The sequence below is a fragment of the Corvus hawaiiensis genome, chromosome 18 (assembly GCF_020740725.1).
Source record: "Corvus hawaiiensis isolate bCorHaw1 chromosome 18, bCorHaw1.pri.cur, whole genome shotgun sequence".
NCBI classification, from domain to species: Eukaryota; Metazoa; Chordata; class Aves; order Passeriformes; family Corvidae; genus Corvus; species Corvus hawaiiensis.
Genome location: NC_063230.1, coordinates 6609603 through 6632219, shown reverse-complemented (window position 1 = coordinate 6632219; position 22617 = coordinate 6609603). Strand labels below are relative to the sequence as shown.

Below are 22617 nucleotides of genomic sequence, written 5' to 3'. Positions count from 1 at the left end.
TAGAGGCTTTTGTGGCTGAGAAGGTACCATGTAAAACTGATTTCAAGCAGCTCCTTTGTAGCTGGCACTAAGTACTACAGGCTGCTGGATTGCTTGGTGAAAAGGTTCAGCTTATTCAGAGCTGTGTCTGTGCTTTTACAGGTGGGTGGACTTGACCCTGAACACTGTTGGTGTTGAGCGTTGTAGCCTCCTAGAAATTAAAAACCGGCATTTTTCATATTGTGTCACATTTGTCGTTCCAGTTTGATATTGAACCTCTGTTAGCAGCTGATGCTTGATCGATGAACATAAGTTTTTCACTTCAATTTGCTTCGTTAAGATAAATGATATTTTTCCACTGGTGCTCTAATGTACCTGCTTTAGAGATTTGTGGTGCTGTAGCCTTGCTGGCAGAAGTGTCCTTGTGAGCAAACCTTAACTCAGGTTCTACACCACTGGCTTTGAAACTTGTAGTGTTAGAATTCCACTGTGGCAACTCCATAAGCATTCCATGAATTTTGCTCAAACCATATGTATTCCTGAACCTAAGTAATGCAGCTGGATGTAGTGTTGCAGCTGGAATTCCTTGCTGTATGAGGAGTTTCTGAGTTCCATTTGGAATATACTCATCCATCCTGTTTACGTGGTGGCTCCGGATGAGCGCGGTGGCTGAGCTGTCCATGGTGATGCCTCTCCGTCCTCAGAGGAGAGCCCATCATTTCTGGATGGCCTCACAGCTCTTTGCCAATGTCGTTTGGTGTTTTGGTTTGCTTCATTTACTATCTTAAATCTGCTGTCTCAAACAAATCACCCATTTGATAGATTAATAGCATATGGTTTGATCCTGAAACATGAGGCGCAAGTAGGGAAAACCTGGCTCATGCAAGTACGGAGGACATACAGAACCAAATTTACCACTTTAATCCATGGTGAAGAAGTCTCCCTAGTCTTTGTGGAGAGACAGCAGAAACAGAAGAGTACTTGGACTTAGAATTTATTTCCCAGGTGGTGTTTGCTTTATTTTTTACTTCTTTAAACCTGTGTGTTGTAGCAACTGTCTTTCTGGTTTAGGAAGGATGCCTGCAGCTTGCTTAGCTTAAATCTGTACTTGGAGCTATCAGATGAGTGCTGCAGAGCGCTGGGAGGTTTTATGTACTCAGAGATGAATGTGTAGTCCCTTCACAATTCAGTCCCGGCGGATCAGGCATCTCTTTGTATTTCCATGTTAATTTGACACTAGCTTTGTACCCATGTTCTTGCTGTGCTCTTCAGACAAATAAAACCTTCTTTTAAGCCTCCTCAACTGTAGTATCTTTTCATGCAATCTGAAAGGCAGTGATTTTACATGGACTTATTTTTTTCTGCATTTAGGGTGAGGTGGGTTTTAGTAAATTTAGGAGAAATTAATTAAAATTTCTTTTTTTCCCCCTGTTTTTTCTGTCTTGGTTACATGGGTCTATTTTGTGCTACTGCCATCACTAACAGCACAAGGTACTTTCAACATACCATGACATTGGCCCCAGCTGTGCAGACTTGGGTTCCTGAAGGCACTGTGGGCAGTTAGATTTTTCTGAGCCTGTGGACTTTTAATGGTAATTTTGTGCTTCTGAGAATCGCCACTTGGATTTTTTTTTTTTTGTCCCAGTGTTTCCGTCTTTCCCGTTCTGTTTTGACCATAACCTGCTTGTTTTGACTAATTGCCTGCTTTATAGTGCATTTTTGAAAGCATTCTTTTTTTTTTTTTCAAAGTAGGGCATTTCTCCTTCAGTTGTGTTATGTGTTGTTTTTGAAATCTGCTCATGTGAATTGAAGCTGAATGTATCAAACTCTTCCAACTATATGGGTGTAGAGCAAAGGACTGACTTAATATTTCCTTTAAACACTTGCTGATTTTACTCTTATCTGTTGCTTTTTGGGGATATTTACCACAGTAGGGTTTAATTTAATAATATCTTTTCCAGGACAAGTCACCCCTCTGCTTCAGGTTATCTGACTAGCTGGCTGAGAGAGCTGATGTCTTTATGTGAGGAAATATTTCACTGGTAGGTTAACTGAGTTGCAATAAGCTGTTCTGGTGCTTCCTTTGATTTTGCCCGCGTTTCTGAACCAGTGCATTTCTGTCGCTTGTTGGAAGAGCATCAGAGATGTAAATTATTATGAATTCAGTTTTTCACGGTTTGAGAATATTTAAGAAGTTTCTCTTTCTGTTTATATCCCAGTGCATCCCACTGAGAAGTGGAGGTTTTGGTGTCTTTGTGTAGCGTCAGGAGCTTAAGCAGTCTGGAATGACCAAGCTGACATGTTTCAGAATAGTATTTAGAGGATTAATTAAGATCATCATCACTAAAGACAATAACATGTTTTCATATTTCTCTAACAAGATACTGCTGCTTGCTAATGGAAAACACTTAAACACGGTCAGGCTTTATATTGGATTTTGTAATAGTGGTTTAGTACAGAGCCTTGTGAATGTAGGTCATTGGGCTTTCTTATTAGAGCATTTGCCAGGCAGCTAAAAGCCAATTGAGTTCTTGTTCTTGCAGCGTTTTTTCTCCACTTCAAAGCCAGCTAGAGGAAGTAATTTTATTACCCAAGTTCTGTTTCAAAAAAAATATTGCACAACGTACTTAATCTGCAATGCTTAGAAAGACTTGCCAGTGCAAGTGGTCTGGTTAAAACCCCACACTCCCGCTCACAGTTGGAACTTCCCATATGCTTTGGAGCTTGCTGGCAGCTGCAGTTATGCTCCTACAGGTGGGGTGTTGGTGTTTTGACATGATACAACTGACAAGTGTGTTCAAATTGCTAACTCGTTCTTGTCTTTTAGTCAACAGTTGTTGGTCTTAGGTGCAAGGCAGAACTCAGAGTAGAGGTCTAAGCAAACCCACGATCAGCATAGTTTCAAGGTGATCCACTGGTGTGCTGTGATTGGATGGGTCTGGTTTTGTCTAGCTGAAGTGTATTGATTAATTCAAATGGAGACCCAAATATATCAGTCATAAAATTTGCTCTGGCCAGTACTCCTCTGCTCTGGAGAGACTTTGCTGGTAGGCAAATACAAACCCTTACTTTGCTCTTTGTTCACTGTCTCCACCTTAGTGAGAGCCGTGGTGAGTGATATTTATTCAGGTTCATGTCATTGCTAGCTGCAGTTCCTGTCTGTGTATTTAGGTGAATTCCCAAGTGGAAGGTTCTAGGAGTGAGGGATAGAATGGTTTTTATCACACCTCCTCTGTTAATTTGGCTGAAAGTAGGGCTTGGCCTGTCTTCCAGTCTGATGTTTTTCCCCCTCATCCCTTTGCTTCTTAATCTACTGGTTTTAAGTTTTATTTTTCTTCCTACTGTTAGGTATTATTGAGTTCTTGTCCTGATGTTCCTTTCTCTGCTGTTTGCTGTTTTTACAGCTGCAGAGTGAGGCTGATGGATGCAAAAAAGCTTTTTTGTGGCTGCTCTCAGTGTAGCAGAGAGACGAAGCAGAAGGTATCAGACCTTATTAGCAGGTCTGATACTTTAAGACTGGTAATTCCTGATGTTAATTATAAAGCAAAATTTTTGAGGTGCAAGTGGATTTGCTAGTAGCTGTGGCTACAAAGTAAAGGAGAAGAAAGGTGTCAGTAGGCCGGGCTGTTTGCAGTGCTTTGGCTCTGAGAAGTAATAAACCAGAGGGGGACCTTGGGGGTTTGCAAACAAATGAATTTTATGTCCCTACAGTAGGTTTGAGGGCAGAGGAAGGTTGGTCCAGAACAGCAGAAGTGATGGAGAATAGAGTATTGCTGCAGCCTCTCTCTGCAGCAGGAGGAAGCAGCTGTGCTTCTTTCTTGGTATTTGAGGGGAAAGGCACAGCTAGACTGAAGAGAGAGAGGAATTTTAGATACGAAATATGAAAGATATAAAGTCCCCTGGTGAATGTCAGAAGACCAGTCAAGACTTCAATGAATCATTCTGTCCCCTGGAATTACCTTTGTTATGGCTGTTGAATTGTAATGCAAGAGTAGTAGCTACCTCTGTGGTCCATCTTTGAGTAATGCCTGGGTCTCTGGGTTTTTTTGTGGTGATTTCTTGCAACCTTTTAAACTTCTTGTTTGACGCTATGAGGTGCATATGAGTTACTTCTTTTGTGATTAGTGGAACTTCCCATTGTGTGGTGCAGACCTGTGTACCTCAAGTGGAGCTTCTGATACCTGAAAGTTCTGACTGGAGCAGAACCTAGAAGGATCTGAGTGGAATCACAGCTCCTGCCGTTCAGGGCTTAATGTGGGTGCTCAGGGTTGTTTTGTATTTTGAAATGGACATGTGCATTGGGTTCTTGTGCTGATGGCCTGGACAAGAGTGCTTAAATAAAAAGGGAACAGAGCACAGCTAATGGCAGGCTTAATGAGAGGCTCTGCAGATCTTTGCCTGTGTGATCTCAAGGGTTAACCTGCGATGGGAAGAGCCTTGCTAATCTTTTATTCTGTGTAGGCTGATAGAAAGTTATGGCTAGAAAGGAGTGTAAGAGATGGGGTTGTCCATCTTCCTGTCCCAAAAGAAAATCTGGCAAACTCAGGCAACTCCTGAAGGTGTTTGTCAAGCACATTGTTAAGGATTTCCTGTGACAGACTCCAAACACCAGATTCTTTGGTAAGTCTAGTTGCCAGTCTGTTTGTTGTGCAGTTATAGCTTATTATTTGTATAAATGCAGTCTAATGCACAGGTCCCTCTTAAGCTGCAGCTTTAAAGAACAGATTCCCAGTTTCCCAGGTCTGTTCAGGTGCCAGTTTTTTTGTAGCAGTTAAGTGTGGTGGGTGCCTGCCAGTGCCCAATCCTTCCTGGCTTTCCATTCTCTGAAGGGTTTCTGTTTCATGCTGGATCCTTGCATGGCAGGCTCACATGTCTGCACTGCACTTCAGTGGTGGTTTTGTAGAGGATCCCGAGTCCGATAGGAATCATGGATCGGTTGGTGAAGTCATTGATTTCCTGTAGCAGAACTCAAGCAATTTAGTTGCTTAAAAACATGAGGTTGGGATTAACCTTTAATCCATATTCCTCGAACTGTGAAATCCTCTGGCATCTTGTGGTTTCCTGTGAAACTTTAAACTTTTCTTTGTTTTAAAGGGTCAGCCTGTTAATTCTGGGTTTCACGAACAGCATTTTAATGGTATTTGCTATATGGAACTCCTAAGTAGTGTTTGCCTGCCATTCAGATAATTTAGTAATAAATATGGTTTTAAGTTTAATGGCAGTTGATAGTTACTTCATTACCTATAGCTAAACAAAATAACATTCAACTTCCTACTTAATTAAAATTGGTTGGTCTGACATTATATTTAGTTTCTGTTCTGTTTATTGATTATTGTGCTTGAGAATTGTCAGCCAGCTCAGGGGGTGGAAATGTAGAAGTAGCTTTTGGTAGCTGGTCTTGGGATATTCCCTGCTCTTTTGTCCTTTAACTGATTTTTCTTTGTCATAGTTTCATTTGTGTAACTCTTTTTTCTGTGTTGTCTTCTCTTTCATACACTGCCTCTGTTGTGCTTCCTCATACTTTTCCCACTATAGGACCAATTACTTGGGGTGCCCGGTGGAATTATTTGAGAGTCAAAGCTAGTAGAAAAATGGGATTAAGTGCTATTTCTAGTAGAACAATGCTGAGTGTTCTGGGTTGGCTGCAAAACTGAGTTAGTGTTGTCCCTTAGTATTTCTATGTTTGGTCTGTGCTAATATTTCTTTAGCAATGTAAATAAAAAGATTTCTTCTGACTTAAAAGTAACTTGTCATCTTTCATACACTTTAAACAAATAACCCTGCTTCTAACACCTGCTGGGTTTGAATTTGTACCCAAGTAGCATTTTGCCTCATGTATGATAAACTTCTAAAACTTACTACAGCTTGTTTTAATCTAGAGGTGGTCAAAACTGCATTTGTGTTTTCTCTCTGTTGAATTTTTGAAATTATTTGATGCACTTAAATTACTGTTCACTGATTAAAATCAGTGACGTAAGAGTACTCTATTAATGATGTGGGAAAATCTTCATGAAATGTTGGGAATCTTGCAGGAGTGAGACCAAAGACTTAAGTAGAAGCATCATGCCCCCTCAATTCTGGCAGTAAGCAGGTTGGAGAGAAATGATTCGAGAATGCTGTAGTGCCCATCTTTGTCTTTCTGAGCAATAATGGAATTGAATGTAGTTTTTCTATTGATGTGGCAGCTAAAAAATGGCACAGATCAAGTTTTGTGGCATAGTACCCGACACATGGGCATAATAGATGTTGAAGAGTGCTGGCAGTACTTGAGATTTTAGGAGGTGTGGGGGATGAGAAGACTCCTCTGGAAGGATTAAGTGGCTTTTTACAAATGGGTTGGATTTGTATTTGCTGGCTTCTGGTAGAACTATTAAACTTAAGAGTTTGATATGTGGAATTTCTCCTCAGCTATTTGTTTCACTGAGGAGGAGGGAAGCACAGGGTCTCATCCAGCATGGACAGACGTAGCTGTGGCTGACATTGGCCGCATTCCTGCCATGTTCGGCTTCAGTGGAGCAGGGGAATGCTATTCAAAGCATGAGCCATTTGCTCCAGTACACAACAGCCACTGCACTGGCTCCTGTGCAAAGGATAAAACTGGGTTTCTGTATTTGAGGTCATAATATTGCTGTATGTTGAATTTTTACTCTTAAGTGTTCTGGGTGCTTGCTCATCGAGTCTTGTACAAGATGTGAAGAACAAAAGTGAAACAGGAGCAAAAGCTTTTTTTAGTGTGACCTGCATTTGAATAGTGCTCAGGCACAGCTTTCCTGTCTTCCTGAATTGTTAGATTCTTGTTTAAGACCTTGAACTTTCTTAGGGTCCTGGAGAGAATGTCTTCCATGTTCATTTGGTTTTAAAATTAAAAAATGATGTTAGTTTTTGGAGAGTGGTGTAGTTAAAAAATACCTGATTTCATAGGTAGAACTTTGTCACCTATTTGCTGTAAAGACTATTGCAATTTCTCATGTTCTCTAATTCAGCAAAGTTTTTAAAGTACATACCTGACTTTGAATTGTGTTATTTTCATTAGGTTTGTTAGGATTGCTCATGTGGTGGGAGTTTAAGGAATATGCTTAAATACTGCTGAATTGTGTACTAAAAAAAAAAGATGAGATAGGAACTTTTTTTGTTTTCCTGCAAAGAAGGAACATGGGTTGTCTTGCTGAAAGCAAAATGGGCTTGCTAAGTATTACTGCTGAAATCTGGCAGTTCCTACTTTGAATTTAATGGTGGCTACAAATTAGCCTTGATTGCTCTGGCAGTTCTTGAATTGCTGTTACCGTGTTTCATCTGGGTACTGTTCTTGTTGAAATGTGATCTAAAGAAAATACTAATTCAGTTCATGTAAAATTTTGAATTTGATTTTTTTCTCTGAGGAAAGTGAGTTTGTAGAGTATTTGTTAGCTTTTAGTTGTTTGTTTGGGATTTTTGGTGGACTTAGTTGTTTGGTTGGGGTTGGTTTGTACACCTGTAGCTTATTCGGTCAGAGGGAATACAGCCTCTTCCACTGCTGGTTCTTAGTGAAACTGTTTTGTGTATGAACAAATACTGATCCAAACTGACTTGGTAGGATGTATATTAATCCTGAGAATACAGGAAGAGGAGAGGAACCATCTCACATGCCTAGATTTTTTTGGGAATAGTTCTGGGTAGGCAGCTAGCAGGTAATAGCTTCAGATATTTGAGCTGTGGTACCCAGGTAGTTGAAGGATTTGTGGTGTGTGTGGGATAATCCATCTGCCCTGACCTGGTATATGGATTGTAGGGAGAGAGCACTGTTGTTGATGGTACCTTTTTCTGGACACAATTGATGGCTTGCTGAGTATATCACTGCTGATGATGTTCTTAATGGACTTTTTCTTTGTTGCTTCATTTCTTGGGAAAATTAGTATGTTGTGTGTGTAGCCGTATTTAAATTCTGTGTGAGGAATAGAGCTATTTTCTTAGCACTATTTCCTGTCAGCATATTTCATAGGCAGTGGGGCTTAATGGAACCTGGACTTCAGTGGGCTTGTCTGGGTCCCTGTACTTCCTCTGCTGTAGTACCCTTGCCTGACACTGATTTGATAAGGCCACATCTTGCCTGTATCCTCTCTGCCTATCCACAGTGCATCCTCTGGCATGGAAAAGCTGGGAGTCCTGCAGGGTGTCTTGCAAAGGTTCGGTTACCCCAGCTCACCACTTCCCTCCGCTGCCAGCTGGGAAACCACCCCACGGTGGTGACAGTGTGACACACAGGTGTGCTGGCAGGCTGGCACCTGCTGAACAGTGCAAGCTGTGTGGGGGTTTCCTACCCTCTGAAGCTCAAGAGGGTCATAATTTCCTTCTTTTGTGCAAGCTTTGGAAAGCTTAGAACCACACCATACGCTGTCCTCCTGGTCTTGACTTTTCTCAAGCTTGCTTGAAATTGTTTAGTAAATTTGTGAGGTGTGATTGACACTTTCACTGATCTGCTTTCTTTAGGGAAAGGGTTAAAAATTTGGTGCTGCACAGGTTTAAGTCACTTGTCACTGTTGTACTAGAACACTGAAGTCCCACTTAAAGCTGTACAAAACATCTGAGGTCCTGAACAAGGTTGTTAGTATGGAGGAACAGTAGGCTTTAATTTTGAGCCATATTAGAGGCTTCTTGAGTACCAATGGCTTTGGTTTTGTTTGTACTGACTGCTCTTTGTGCCTGTGCTGTATTTTGCTTTTCCCTTCTGCCTCTTTACTTATTATCATAATATAACAGTTTCTTAGGGGGGAAGAAGCGCAAGACTGTTGCTTAGCCTGGTATTCTCACTGCTATGAAAATAAACTGGTTTTCAGTCTGGAATGCTGCATTGCCTAATTCACAGTATTCTTTCAGCTTAGTTCAAGTGGCAAGTTTTGTTTTCTCTTTGGTTTTAGCAGTGCTGGAGAATTGGGAAATACATTCTTTCTGTTTCAGTCTTAGGAATAAGTGCCCACTTTTATGAAGCTCAAAGTCTGTATTTTCTAAGTCTTAAAAAATTATAGTCAGGAATCGCATTCAAGAAGCTCTGATGTTGTTGCTTTGGCTGAGTGCTGTGTCTTTTGCCTGCCTTTGCTTTTTTGTTTTTTGTAGTTATTTTGATTTCTCTTTCTCTTTTCCATCCTTCCTGGCCTTGAGTTTGCCCTCCAGACATAGAGCAGACAATGAATTGCAGTGAATGACACTTGTGAGCAAGGAAAAACTGGGTCAATTCCAAGCTTGTGCAGGGTGTAGGTATAATAAATATAGAATCGTAGGATCATTTCAGTTGGAAAAGACCTTTGACACTATCTAGTCCAACCATTAACCCAGCACTGCCAAGTCCACCAGTAAAACATGTCCCAAAGTGCCACATCTACACCTCTTTTACATACCTCTGGGCATGGTGACTCCACCATTTCTCTGGGCAGCCTGTTCCAATGTTTGACAACCCTCTTGGTGAAGAAATTTTTCCGAATGTCTGATCTAAACCTCCTCTGGTGCAATTTAGGGCCAATTCCTCTTGTCCTGTTGCTTGTTACTTGGGAGGAGAGGCCGACCCCCACCTTGCTACAGCCTGCTTCCAGATGTAGAGGGTGGTAAGGTCTGCCCTGGGCCCCGCTGTGTGGCAAGTTTTTTACTGAATGAAGAGTACACCCTCTGAAGCATGGGCAGCCAGTTTCTCCAGCACAATGCTGTGGCAAGTGGTGTCAAAGATTTACTAAAATCTACCAGGTAGATGACATCCACAGCCTTTCCCTGGACCACTAAGTGGGTCACCTTGTCCTAGGAGGAGATCAGGTTAGTCAAGCAGGACCTGCCTTTCATAAACCCACGCTGGCTGGGCCTGATCACCTGCTTGGCCTGTGTGTGCCATTCATGAAGGATGATCTGCTCCATAACCTTCCCTGGCACTGAGGTCAGACTGGCAAGCCTGAAGTTCCCCACATCCACCTTATGACCCTTCTTATAGCTGGTTGTCATACTTGCTGATTTCCAGTCAGCTGGGACCAACTGAGTTAGCTGGGACTGCTGGTAAATGACAGAAAATGGCTCAGTGAGCACTTCCACCAGCTCCCTCGGTATCTGTGGACGGATTCCGTCCAGCCCCATAGACTTGTGTGTGTCTAAGTGGCCATAGCAGGTCACTTAACATCTCCCCTTGGATTATGGGGGCTTCGTTCTGCTCCCTGTCTTCCAGCTCTAGGGGGCGGGCACCTGTTGAACAAATATGAGGGAGTGAGGGGAAGGAGACTGCTACCATTCCTTACTGTGCTGTAAAATCTTTTGATGGATGTTGAGGTGATGTAGCATAACTTACTGTGACAGAACACTGAGTAATACTGGATGTTGATGAGTGTTATTCATTAAGGATTTACAGTTTTCAGCTGGAATGCTGTCACAATTTTAATTATTTCATGAAACAGCATGCTGAGGTCATGCAAAAAATGCCAATGCCTCTAACACGCATTATTTATTTATTTTTGGAACAGATGCATTCCTATTATGGGATTGTAACTTCAAAATCTCTAATTTTCATGAGCTGGAATTAAATTTGAGAATAGGTATGGGCATATCATGTGGCCTTTTTTTTCCCCCCAGGCTCTGTGCTAGTAGGTGCTGTTGTGCTTTCATACTCTCCTGCACATACTCAGGCCATGATGAACCAAAGTTGCATGATCTAAGGGTACTTCCTAGACATGTTTTCAGTGTCACAGGTGAATGGCCAAGCATTTAATCTTCTGTGGAACTGAACAAGAAAATGAAGTGCTCTGTTTTTCTCTAGCTTTTTAATTCTTCTGAAGGTTTTTAATTTTAATTATTCTATAGGCTTTTAATTTGAAGAACAGTAAATAGAACCAGTTTGGTTAAGAAACTTTATTAATAAACTATCTATGAAGTGGATAACTGATGGTGACACATAAGCTTCGCAAATAGTTTTCTTCTCTGGAAATAAGTTGGTGTTATAGTCTGCTTTCCTCTTACTGTGACTTTGTTAAAAAGCACTGTATGTATTTATTCTGCTACACTGAATGCAGCAGTGGATGGTATAATGATAAACTCAGAAATATGTAATGGGCGTCAGATTCACCAAGTGACACAAAGACCTGCTGGGAAATGAATGGTTAGTGAAAACATCTCTGAGATCTGGAGCTGAGGGAAATATCATTTAGTTATGACTTCTCTTCCCTGAGAGCAGAGCCCTTGCATGGGATTGGGGGTATCTTAAAGACAAGTTAAAAACAAGAAGGTTTTTGAAGACTGTGTCAGAACATCCTCAGGTACAGTTCGCAGTGAGCTTCTCTGTCCCTGAAAACTGCTCAGCGACTGGTGCTGGCCACCGCGAGCAGAGGCGGGGCAGGATGGCCCTGCTCCTTACAGGCTGGCAGATTTTCAGGAATTTTGTGAGAGATACACTATGCCTGCTCCAGTGAACTTCACCTTGGGAGACATCCAAGTTAGGGAAACTGCTTTTCAAGTACAGAGGATTACCTTAAGGACAGTTTTTTCACGTATCTGCTGAGAACTACGTTATGATAACCATCGTGGCATTGTTGTGTTGGAAGTATTAAGAGTATTTTAAAGTTCATGTTACTGCAGTAAACACCAGTCTAGAGAAATACTGATTGTGTTATGCTTCCTCTTGAGCATAAAGATTAGATATAGAGCTGTGTGTGTTTGTTTGATGGTGGTAGGTGTGGTGTTCCTTCTGTTGTTTTGTTTCTGCTTGTTTGCAGGCATTTGGTGAGCACTGGTGTTCAGCAGAATCTCCAGGAGCGAAGGACTTAAGGAGCTGGGCTTCTTGTTGGCAGGGGCTGGGATGTGATCATACCCATGCAGTGTAGCATGGCTCAGGTTATATAGAAACAGTGATTTAAGAAAAAAATAATTTTCAATTTTAGTAGACTTATTCCTAAAAGTGTTAAAATATGAAAGGATAGTGCAACATGTAGGTACAGGTCTTAAGTATGTAGGTTGAGTATTATAAAACATAAGAAGGACCTGTTGGACAAGTTAAAATCTGAATAAGAAGAGTTACTGGTCTAAGCACTTTTAGTTAGAGTTTTTGTTAATGCTTAATCAGCTTTTGATGGCTGTAATTGCCTCTTGAAATCTGAATAGAATATTCTTTTACAGATTGGTTCATCTGGTTTGGGACAATGAGTGACTTACACTGAGAAAGGAGGAAGTATTTTTGTCTTTTGTTTTCCTTTGGTCTGTAAATAAAAATGATGCCAGAGGATCTACCAGGTGCAACCTTGAGAAATGTGATGAAAATAAGCAAAGTAAATTTGAGGTACACACAAACCTGCCTTTGTTCATTAAAAGCTTACATACAAAACCAAACCATGCTTATTTCATGCTTATCTCTTCCAATACATGCATTTCAGAGTAATACCTTATAATTGAAATAACATTAAATGCTGAGCATACATTCAATCAAATTTCAATTTCCATACTAATGAAGCTCAGCAGACAAGAACAATTAGTGTAGCAGATAAAAAAATGACATTTCTTTGTGTTAAAAACTGAAATAGATTTAAATCTGTACTTGCTGTGTAAACACTAAAATCTAGTGCACCTGTAGTCTTAGCTTCTAGAAGACTGTATCTTAATGTATCAGACTTTATGTGAGTCCTTTAATAAAGAGAAGCTCAGTAATTGCAGCCAGAAGAACCCAAACTTTCATAATCAGTGACTGCAGTCACTGAGTCTAATTTCTGTATCAAAGCACTTTGCTGAATTGAGAGTTGTATTTTGGAGGCTTTAGTTCCAGCCTCTGGTTCCTCATCTGTACCTCTGAATTTGTGAATTGTTGTGACATTGAGGTTTTTGTACTGCTGGAGGTTTATATGTTAGAGCTAGGAACATAAGTGAGGAGAATATTCTGTCAGGGATATATTTCTGCTCCTTTTTCCACAGGTTTCTGTAATGTTAATCTTTGGTGTCTTGAAAATATAAGGTTGACATTTAGATTTTGAGAACTTCGATGCATTCACCTAATGCTTTAAGAGTAGGTGTTTGTTACATGTGTCTGAGATAGGGCCTCCATCATTTTTATTGGATGTAGCATTTCTTCTGGCTGAAGTTCTTTTATATCTCTGTCTTCAATTGAAGGAGGATAAATAACCCTGCTAAAACAGTATCAAAGTTTTCTCATTTACCCAGCAGCTTATCTTTGCAGGAAATGTTTACAGCTGCTGTTTTGCCCATTGCCACGAGCTGTTTCCACCCCTGCTCCTTCTCTCGCCCCAGTGGTGTGTGACCTGGTACCAGCCTTTCGTGCCTCAGAGCTGTGACCCTGCTCCTCACTCGGGGCTTTTCTGATGCTGCGGAGGTGAAGGATCCAACTGTTTAAATGTTTTCTGTTAGAACAAATATTTAAGAAGATAAACACATTAGTAGATGTCTTTGGTGGGAGACAGCTACGATGATGCCCCAATTCCACATTAGCAGATACTGGATTCGTACGGCTGTATTTCTGCTGAACTAGCTGGGGCATGCAATCTTTCTGGTTGCAAGGGGACAAACCAGAGCTGATCTGACTTAATGTGGACAGACAGGAGCTAATTTGATCTAAAGCTTGCTGTTTCAAAGCCAACTGATCACACTCATTTAGGAAACCGAACCAGCAAGGTGAACTTGTTTTGACTCAACACTTTGTCTCACGTGTCTGTTACAGCCTTGCTTTTCTATTGGAAGCTCTAAAATGAGATTTACTGTGTTGCAAAAGTAGTCTGACATACTGGATATGGATCCTACCTACCTTTCTTTGAAGTAAAACAATTGTTTTGAATAACAATTTATCCCTTATGTTTTGCATAAAAAGGGGGAAGATGAATAAAAAATTAGTTGCAGTTTAGGTGTGAGCATGAGGTGTCTTAGTTCAAATGAACCTCAAAAGTCTTAAAAAATTATTCAGAAAATACAGGTTTCAAGTAAAGTAACGCTCAGGGCAGCACATTGACCAATGTGCATCTGCTGCAGGAAGGATGCACTGCCCCAGTGCTGAGGCTCCAGGAGGAAAATGTTCTCAATTACACAGAAGGAGTACATGAGGTTGTTAAACCTGAAAGGGCTTCCTGGATCATTTTATAGTGGCCAAAATCTGTTTGCTCTGTGAAACACATGAATCTGGCTGGAAATTAGAGCGAGCATGTGTGTTGTATGTGTTTTATTAATCTATCTTGAAGTCTTTCCTGTGGATAATGCTTCTTGTAAATGGTTTTTTTTGAGTGCTTAGCAGAAAATCAGGAAATTAGCCTGCTGTAAAGAAAATTCAAAAAGCTAGTTGACCCGTGTTGAAATACATGATGAGTTCTGTGAAACACCTGGCATTCAGCATGCAGTGGGCAAAATCTTCAGAACAAAAGCACTCAGTGAGTGTGTAAGCAACCACCTTGAAAGATTAGGTTTTTCCTGTATGAAACCTCAGTTTTTCTGTTAGTCAAAAATCTTGTTGGTTTTGCTGCTGGCTAACTTAGACAAAAAAATGTGATAGCTAAAGCAGATGAAGACCTCTTGTTTGTATGGCACTGTTTAAATTGATTTATAATCTGGTTTGATGAAGTAAATTTCCAACTGTTTTGTAAGTCTTCTTTTAAATTTTGAATTACAAGTCCAGGACTAGCCTTGGCAAGACGTCTTTTAGGTGAGGGACTTGTGGACAGGTTATATTATCTAATAACATGTCCCAGCAAGTCGGTATTGGATTTTTTTTGGCCTTCACTTGACAGTAAGTTTTATCTTGTGTTATGTATTAAGCTTGTAGAACTGATGGTCTGAATCTTTCATTTTTTCTGCTCTTTTTATATCAAGTTAAGGAGTTTCTTTTTTTCTTTATCCAATTTATAATAGAGAAACAGGTGAAATGTTACCGGAGAACACACTGTTGTTACTTATTAATATTTCTGACAGACATTTGTTCAGGTACAGGTGTGCTGGTGAACCAGCAGCTTGCTTGGGGTTTAGGGAATAAACACAGTGTCATCATGAAAGCATGGAACCAGCAGTCAGGACAGCTGGCTTCCTACAGGTTCATCTTGTCTATAGCCTTTGGCAAATTTTTAATTTTTCACTACTTCATTGTAAGCGGGCAGAAGGATGTAGCGGTCGGCAAGATTGTTGAGGGTTTATGTTCTAGAAGTGCTTTGAGATAGTAAAATGAAGAGACTATCATGACACCTCACTGCTTCAAGTGTTCTCATGTTCTCACACTGCCTGAACTTTGTGATGTTTTGTGAGTTTATACTCCAAAAAAAAAACAACCTACAATTGGTGCTATTTTCAGTGTTTTAGTTGTCTCCCTTCTTCCCAGCAAATGACAGATGCATTTAATTGCTCTACAATATGATTTCAGTGTATTAAATTTCATACTGCAGCATAGCAAAGACTGCATCTGATCCTTAAAAGAAAAAGAAGCCTTTTATGTTAGAATTGCACATGTGAATCATAATACTGCTGATGTCACTCATCACATCATATGTGAACACTGGGGGAGGTTGCATTTCCACATTTTCAGTTCGAGGCAGTTGTTGATGCCCTTGGCTTAATGTTGTCTTGTGCTTCTGCTCCAACAGCTGCTTGCTCTTAGCTGAACTTGTGCCATTACATATTTACCAATGATTTTGAAAATACAAAATGTTTCTGCATTTAACAGCTGGTGGAAAGTATGGTTTTAGTGCTGTGAGGAGGTGATAATTTAAGATACTTTTTTCATCCTTTCTTGCTGTGAGTTACCATCAACAGCTGTGAACTGTGAGGGATATCTGGCTGTAAGGACAGAAATGGGACTGGTATTTTTGAAATTTTTGCTACTCTTCAAAAGAACTGAAAATATATGGGTGAAGAAACAGTTTTTATTTACCACACCCCTGGAAAGTATAAAATCGGACCATGTGTTAAGTGATTACTTGCATTCCAGGAAAGGTGGATGGTCACATAATGTTGTATTGTTCAGTACTGCTCATAGATCTTCCTGACTCCTGTCCTGCTGCTGGCAGTGTGACTTGTCTTTTCTGTGGTAGAGATGGGCTTGAGATGTTTTCATTTATCTGCTATTTTAACTTAAAAATAGCCTACTGATGTGAAATGCTTGACAGGGTTCTGGAGACCAGCACATACCCTGTGCATCCTTGCCTCTCCCAAATATCTCTGTTCCTTGGCTGAGTATCTTACAGCTTTGTTAGAGACTTCCATCTATTTTTATGTCTGCATCTTACCACCGCTGGCTCTGGGTTGGGATGGCTCAGGAGGGCTTATTGACAGGGATTTTAATTTCACAGTGTTTCTTTGTGCCACGTTTCCCCCCTCCGCAGTAGAATTGTGTAGCAGTTCATATTCCTTGGTCTGGAATAATTAGTGCATCTGACAGCATGATCTCCATTGGGAACAATGGTGCAGCTGGTCTGAAAGGTGTTTTAATAGAAATGTTTTGTACTCTTCCATGTATCCACATTCTTCAGAGAGGAGTGTCTCTCTAACACAGGAAGTAATGACATTACTGCATGTAGCTGGCATTTTTTTAATGCCCATAATATTGAGATGGAGTCATCCTTTTATCTGAACCAGTCATATGTACTTGTATGTAAAATAATACTAGCATCTATGAAATTGCAGACAAACAAAAGTATTTTTGACTGTTTTTCCCATGTGCAGGTTGGCATTCCTGGTGGATGCTGCCTGTGAAGCCAGAAGGCTGCAGAATAACTTTGTTCACAGGGTGTATGTGTGAATTCCATTGAAATCAAGCAGTAAAAGAAAAAATCAAGTTTATTTTAAAGTATTGAATTTTGCCATAACTACAGGTGGATGCAGTGAAAACCTGCAGCTGGGCTGAGGATAGTCTTTGATGTGTTAAAAGCTCTACCACAGGCCCCAGTGTAAATTCTGGGCTTGAAACTGTAGTAGCAGGACTTTCTAAGGAACCTCCCACTGTGTCCTGACCTTGTGCAAAAGTGGTGAAAGAAGCTGCAGTGATTTACCAAAAAATTGGCATTTTTCTGTGGACTTGAAATCTGAATGCTTTTAATTTCAGCTTGAAGTTTTGTATTTGTTTGGTTTGGTGGTTTGTGTGTTGTTGGTTTTTTCCTCTAACTTAGAAAGAGATTTAATTAACTCAAAGAGATTCGATTTGAAATTATTTAGCTTTAAGATAGATTTTAAATTTTCTCACTTGGTACGTTGGGCAAGTGAAGCTTTTCCCCCATTCTTTATCCCCCTCTTGTTTTACTCCCCTTTCCCTCTTCAGGCTAAGTAAATTATTTAATATTTTGTTCTGAGGGGGAAGTCATTATGCCTAGTAATTTAACTTTTTGTTTTCTGTTTCCCCTGTGCTCATTCTCTGTTAGCTGTTTGGGCTGAGTAAAGCTCTAAATGGGTGAGAACACTCTGTCATGCTGTCAGGTCTGTTGTTGCCATCAGTAGTCTGGCAGGTCGGTGTGAGTTCTTAGCATCTTGTGACCTGAATGTTTGCTCTGAGTAGGTGGTTGCTAAGAGGATGTGCCTGCTTTTATTTTTCTAGAGGAGCAGGTCTGTGCTTTATAGAGGAACCAGTAGTAGGACTGGATTTTAGTCTAACACCGAATTAGAAGCTTGTTATCAATATGTTATACCAATTACTAGGTGTATGTGTACAGCTTTCATTGAGAGTGCACGGTGTGACTGGGTTTATTATGCCCAGTCATGTTGTTTGAACGCTTAAATGTGATCTCTGTCTTGATTTAGCTTAGACGTGTTTCAAGAAGTAACAACTGCAATTACAGTCTGCTCTTATATTGTAAACTGTGGATGAGAGAATGCATACCTGTATTTTAAATTCTCTTTTAGAGATTTCCTTCTGCAGCACAGTTGCCTACTGGATCCATTCAAAATCAATATGTTTTACTTATAAACTTCTTTTTTTTTTCTGTTTAAAGAGATGCTCATTCTCTAGACATAAATTACCTGGGATTAGTGCAGCTCAGTGAGAGGAAAATATGCTAAGTTGTTCAAAAACAGTGGTTGGAAATTTGACAACCACTATGTAGAAGAAAAATGGACAATGATGGTCAGGTGCACAAGTGAGCCTGTGGATGGTGATGGCACTGGCAGACTGGCTGTGAACAAGCTTAGAATTGTTCGCTTTTGTAGACAGACCCTTTTCTTCATTGCAAACTGTTTTTATAATGCTAATTAGGTGTGACAGTGTATTGATGGCAAGTAGGCAGTGAACTCACAGAAGCAGGAGCTACATGTTTGCAGATAGTGACAGTTTCTAGTAAAGGATATGTTCACATGGAGAAATTCTACAAAAGAGCTGAAGCTAGAAAGTGAAAACAGGTTCATGGATATAGATACTTTTTTTTACAAGTAGTTCTGTGAAATGTCTCTAAGTCAGGCTGGATGTTTGTGCAGGTCTAGTGGGTCCTGGCATGCACACTGATTAGAATGGAAATAGGATTCTGAGGTTGTTGCGTAACGTAGCACTCAACTGCCGAAGCATATTTTTGTTGAACTTTGGTTCTGAGAAGACTGAATAAGTACTCCTTAATGCCCCACAAGAAGTAAATGGGTACTGCTGTGGTAATAGCTGCTCACCAGCTATTTTTATCAGGAAGATTTTACCATGGATGTCTTGAGAGAATTATTTCTCATACCTTCCTGTCAAAACCACAAACATGCAGTTTAGAACATGAAGTGATCTGAAGTTTTTAACGGGCTGAGTTAACCAGAGATTTTGTCTGTTAGGCTTCAGTGGTCCATTACATGACAGATGATTAATATATGTATATATTTGCAAGAATAAATGACACTTCAAGCAAAGCACATTTTTTTTTCTTCTTTCCCAGAGCTCCGCTGCACCCCAGGGCAGTTTGCGTGTCGGAGTGGTACCATCCAGTGCATCCCTTCAAACTGGCAGTGTGATGGATGGCCCACCTGCGAGGACGAGAGCGATGAAGTTGACTGTCCAGGTAAGTAAATCTAAGAAAGAGTGCTCAGCCCTGTGCCAGCTTTGCAGGAGTACTTTGACTCTTTCAGTTGGCTCGCTTATTTTTATTTGAAATTGGCAATTGCTTGGTAGAACTGTACCCATTATTAACAAAGGTTGAGTTGGCTTCTCTTCATTTTGAGCAGCTAATGCCACAAACAGTTTTTTGCTTGTCTGACTTATCCTTCTATTCTTACGGTCTGAGCAGGTATCCTGAAGATGACTAGAGTTTGTGGTCTAAAAAGAGACTTTCCTGACAAGGAAAAAATCATGTTGCATTTAAACTGAAATGGCACGTAAGCCTGTGGTTAAATTTGGAATTACTGATTTGGTTGCGTATCACTCAGATGGTGCTGGGTGACATTGTTGGACTTGGGTAGAGAGCTTGTTTTATTGCTCCCTGTTCTGATTATGCTTCTTGTGCTTAAGTGGAGAACTTTGTTCTGACAGACAAGCTGGTCTATTTGCACTTCATAAGCTCCTATGACCATATGCTTTGAGGAGCCTGTCACCAGCAGTGGATCTCTGCTAAAGCTACTGGATATTGAGCTCTGCTTAAAAACAGGAAAAGAAAAATTGTAACTAGATAATCGCAATTTTGAATGTTTTCAGTTGTTCTTGAAAAACAGGCCAGTGGAGCTCTTTCTGTGTATCTTAAAAGTGTAGTGACCTGTAATTTTTTTTCTGTTAAGAACAATGAGACAGATATCTGAAAGCATGAATTCAACTGTGGCATAATTCAGAACTTTTTACAGTGTGACTAAATTACATTCAAAAACTGTTTTAAGGAGCTCTTTGCCAGTGCACTACTTAATTTTCTTGGCAGAGAATCACATGAACTCTGTGGCATTGTTGTAACAGCATTCAGTCTGTCATCATTCTGAGTTCTCAGCTATTTTAGAGAAGTGCTACAAAATAGTAGCATTGATGTTTTACAGCAACAAACTCTTCTAAGTATTCATATAATCTAAAGGAATTAGAGAAGTAAATCCAACACTCAAACTTTGAAACTGGGCTGTAGTTAGCCATCTCCCCAGCGTGTGCTATGGACAAATAATTAAAAGAACGTCAGTGGTCTTTTAAGAAAACTTTTCCTTAGTTTGTGTGTGTGAATGTGCAGCAAAGGGGAAAAGCATTGGTAGTTTCTTCTGACACTGAAAATTAAGCTGTGCCACTGGTAGTCTATTTAAGGATATTCTTTACAATATGGATGTCCTAAAGAGAATTGCTTTTATAGCTGTGCTGTTATTCTTCTTTTTAGCTAACTTTGGCCAAATGTGAAAAAGCTACGGACCTAATAAAATTCTGGAGTATAATGGAATTCAGTGACTAGGGGAAGGCAGTCACGTTAATGTTTGGATTTACATGAAAAGCTCTGAAGACGTTGCTTGCGGGAACATTTGAACTTCCACATTAGTGGAAAACTGTTTTTATCTTCTCCTGTTTCTGATGTATTCATCAGCAACCTTAAGTTGCTGCATGGAGTGTGCACCAGGATGGCATTGACTAAGGACTGGAGTTCCAAAGGATGTCTGGTGTATGGATAGGAGGAGGATTTTATGGTAGCAACATTTCTCAATACATAGGTTCTGGTGTTGTGTTTGGGGTGTAGGTCTCACTGGATGGTCTAGCCTGACACGATGAGGAGAACTTGAAGGTTAAAGAAATGAAATGTGGGAGAGACTTGATTCACCACCATGCAGGAGGAGAAGAATAATGTGTGTAAAGAATACCAGAGGAGAAAATGCTGGACGGCATAGAGAAGGAAAGTATTCCACTTGATGAGAGGAGTAATTAGATAAGTAATTGGTGAAAAGGCTGTGCTCAGTAAAACAGCCAGAAAGCAGGTGTGGTGTTTGTGAAAGAACTGAGATATTCGCACAGTAATGCAAGGAGTGCAGCCAGCAAACCAGAGGAACAAGAACTACTGGTGTAGGATGTAAAAACTATTATACCTGTAACAAAAAAATTGCCGGGATTGCATCGTGACCTGCAATGGGTGTTGAAGGGCAAGTATTATTCGGAGCTGTCAAGAATAAGGAGAGGTTGATGTGCATGGGAATGCTGTGCTGGAGCATAAAGAGGAGTAGCATCAATGAAAGTAAACCTGAGGCCAGAATCAGTTTGGAAGAGCACAGTGTGCTTGTGTTGAAGAAAGCAATACATACGTGACGAGTCATAGGAGAGACTGTCTTGGGACATTGATTGGGGAGCTAATGCTACTAATAATAATAACATAGTCATACTCAGGAGTGGCAACTTTCTTCTTTGGCCACTGAATAACAAGAAATGATGCAGCTTTAAATTTAGAAAATACCTTTGGAATAGATGAGCAGTTGTGTGATGATTCAGCTAAATGTAAACACTTTAATTAAAAAGTTCTTCCCTTCAATAAAGGCAGGCTGAACACCTGAGAGAGCTGGTTAGTGAAGTCACCTGGACTTGTGAAACTTGGAGAATTACAATATCTTTAAATTAAAAGGCACAAAACTCTCTGGAGCATGAAAAGAAAGTGTGCAAGAAAGGGCCCTGAATCTAGTTGAGAAGCTTGTTAATCTTCAGCCTTTGAGCCACTAATGGCACACTCCAACATGAGCAACTCGAAAGAGATCAGTGGCAGTGAATTAGTGTTTTGTGGTGATGTTAAGTGTGTTTCAGTGACTACTTAGTCATGTTGGTGTTTTGAAAGGTTTATTACAAAACCATTGTAAGTTGTTGGCCACTGTTGGTTCACCTTTTTTAGGCCTAATTTAATTTGTGTTAGTAACAAAGGTCCTATTAAAAGAAGAGGATCCGTAATTAATAAATTAGTTTGGTAATCGTGTATTGGCTGAAGTACAAGAAACATTCCAAATTGTAAGACTTTTTGTTTGAATTTCTTCTGGCATTTTTTTCAGAACACAATTAGGTAAGACATTTAATTCATTGACAATCTGAATAAATGTATGAGATGCCTATTTCTTGCTATATTTCTCTGGAGATTGTCATGATAGTTGTTTTTATTCTTACTGTCTCTTATCACAATGACCATTTTCCTCTAAAACATGGAATTCCTTTCAGTCCCAAATTTGCCATGTGCAAAGTACTGTTCCCCCTGCCCTTCCCAATAGGCATCCGTGTGGCAGTGGAATCTGCTGCAGAGATTAGCCTCAATTCATCTCTCTGATAGACTAAAACCAGGGGCTGTTTGCTCTTAAGAGCATACTAACAATTGCTGGGAGGGTTTATTATGTAGCATGTGCCTGTGACTCGCTTCTACTTCAGCAGTGGAGCTTCATGAAGTTCATGGACTGTTCCATGTCAACAGTACTTGATCCTAAACATAGTTTATCCCAAAAGGGTATATTCTATAAAATGGTAGAAACAGGCATTAATATTTTGAACCAGGACTTCTGCAAATGGGAATTTATTACTTCTAATCACTTTCTCTTCTATTTCTACATAAGCAATCAAAGTAGAAGCATACCTTTTCACCTTTATGAAAGTTCTGTATTTAAACCCATAAGAGGGAAGGGATCTGCAGTTTACCTTTTACTGCTTATTGGATTTCCAGCTTTGCTTCTAACAGAATATATATCAACTTCTGCAGATATCCTACCTTCTTTGCAGGCCTTCTGGTCTAACTCATTTTCAGGAGGCTGAGCAGAGCAGGGTTTAGTATAGCTCTGGCTGTGTTTTCCTCCCAAACTGCA

The 22617-nt window shown here is 40.2% G+C and overlaps 1 protein-coding gene across 2 annotated transcripts in view; it reads left to right on the top strand.

Moving 5' to 3' along the window:
- The window catches only part of DGCR2 (DiGeorge syndrome critical region gene 2), a 45238-nt gene that overhangs the window by 1401 nt on the left and 21220 nt on the right, over positions 1-22617 (top strand). For both annotated transcript variants that reach the window (XM_048322720.1, XM_048322721.1), the window contains exon 2: positions 18786-18908. In XM_048322720.1, the coding sequence (XP_048178677.1) occupies positions 18786-18908 (123 nt within the window). The remainder of the gene's footprint in view (positions 1-18785; positions 18909-22617) is intronic.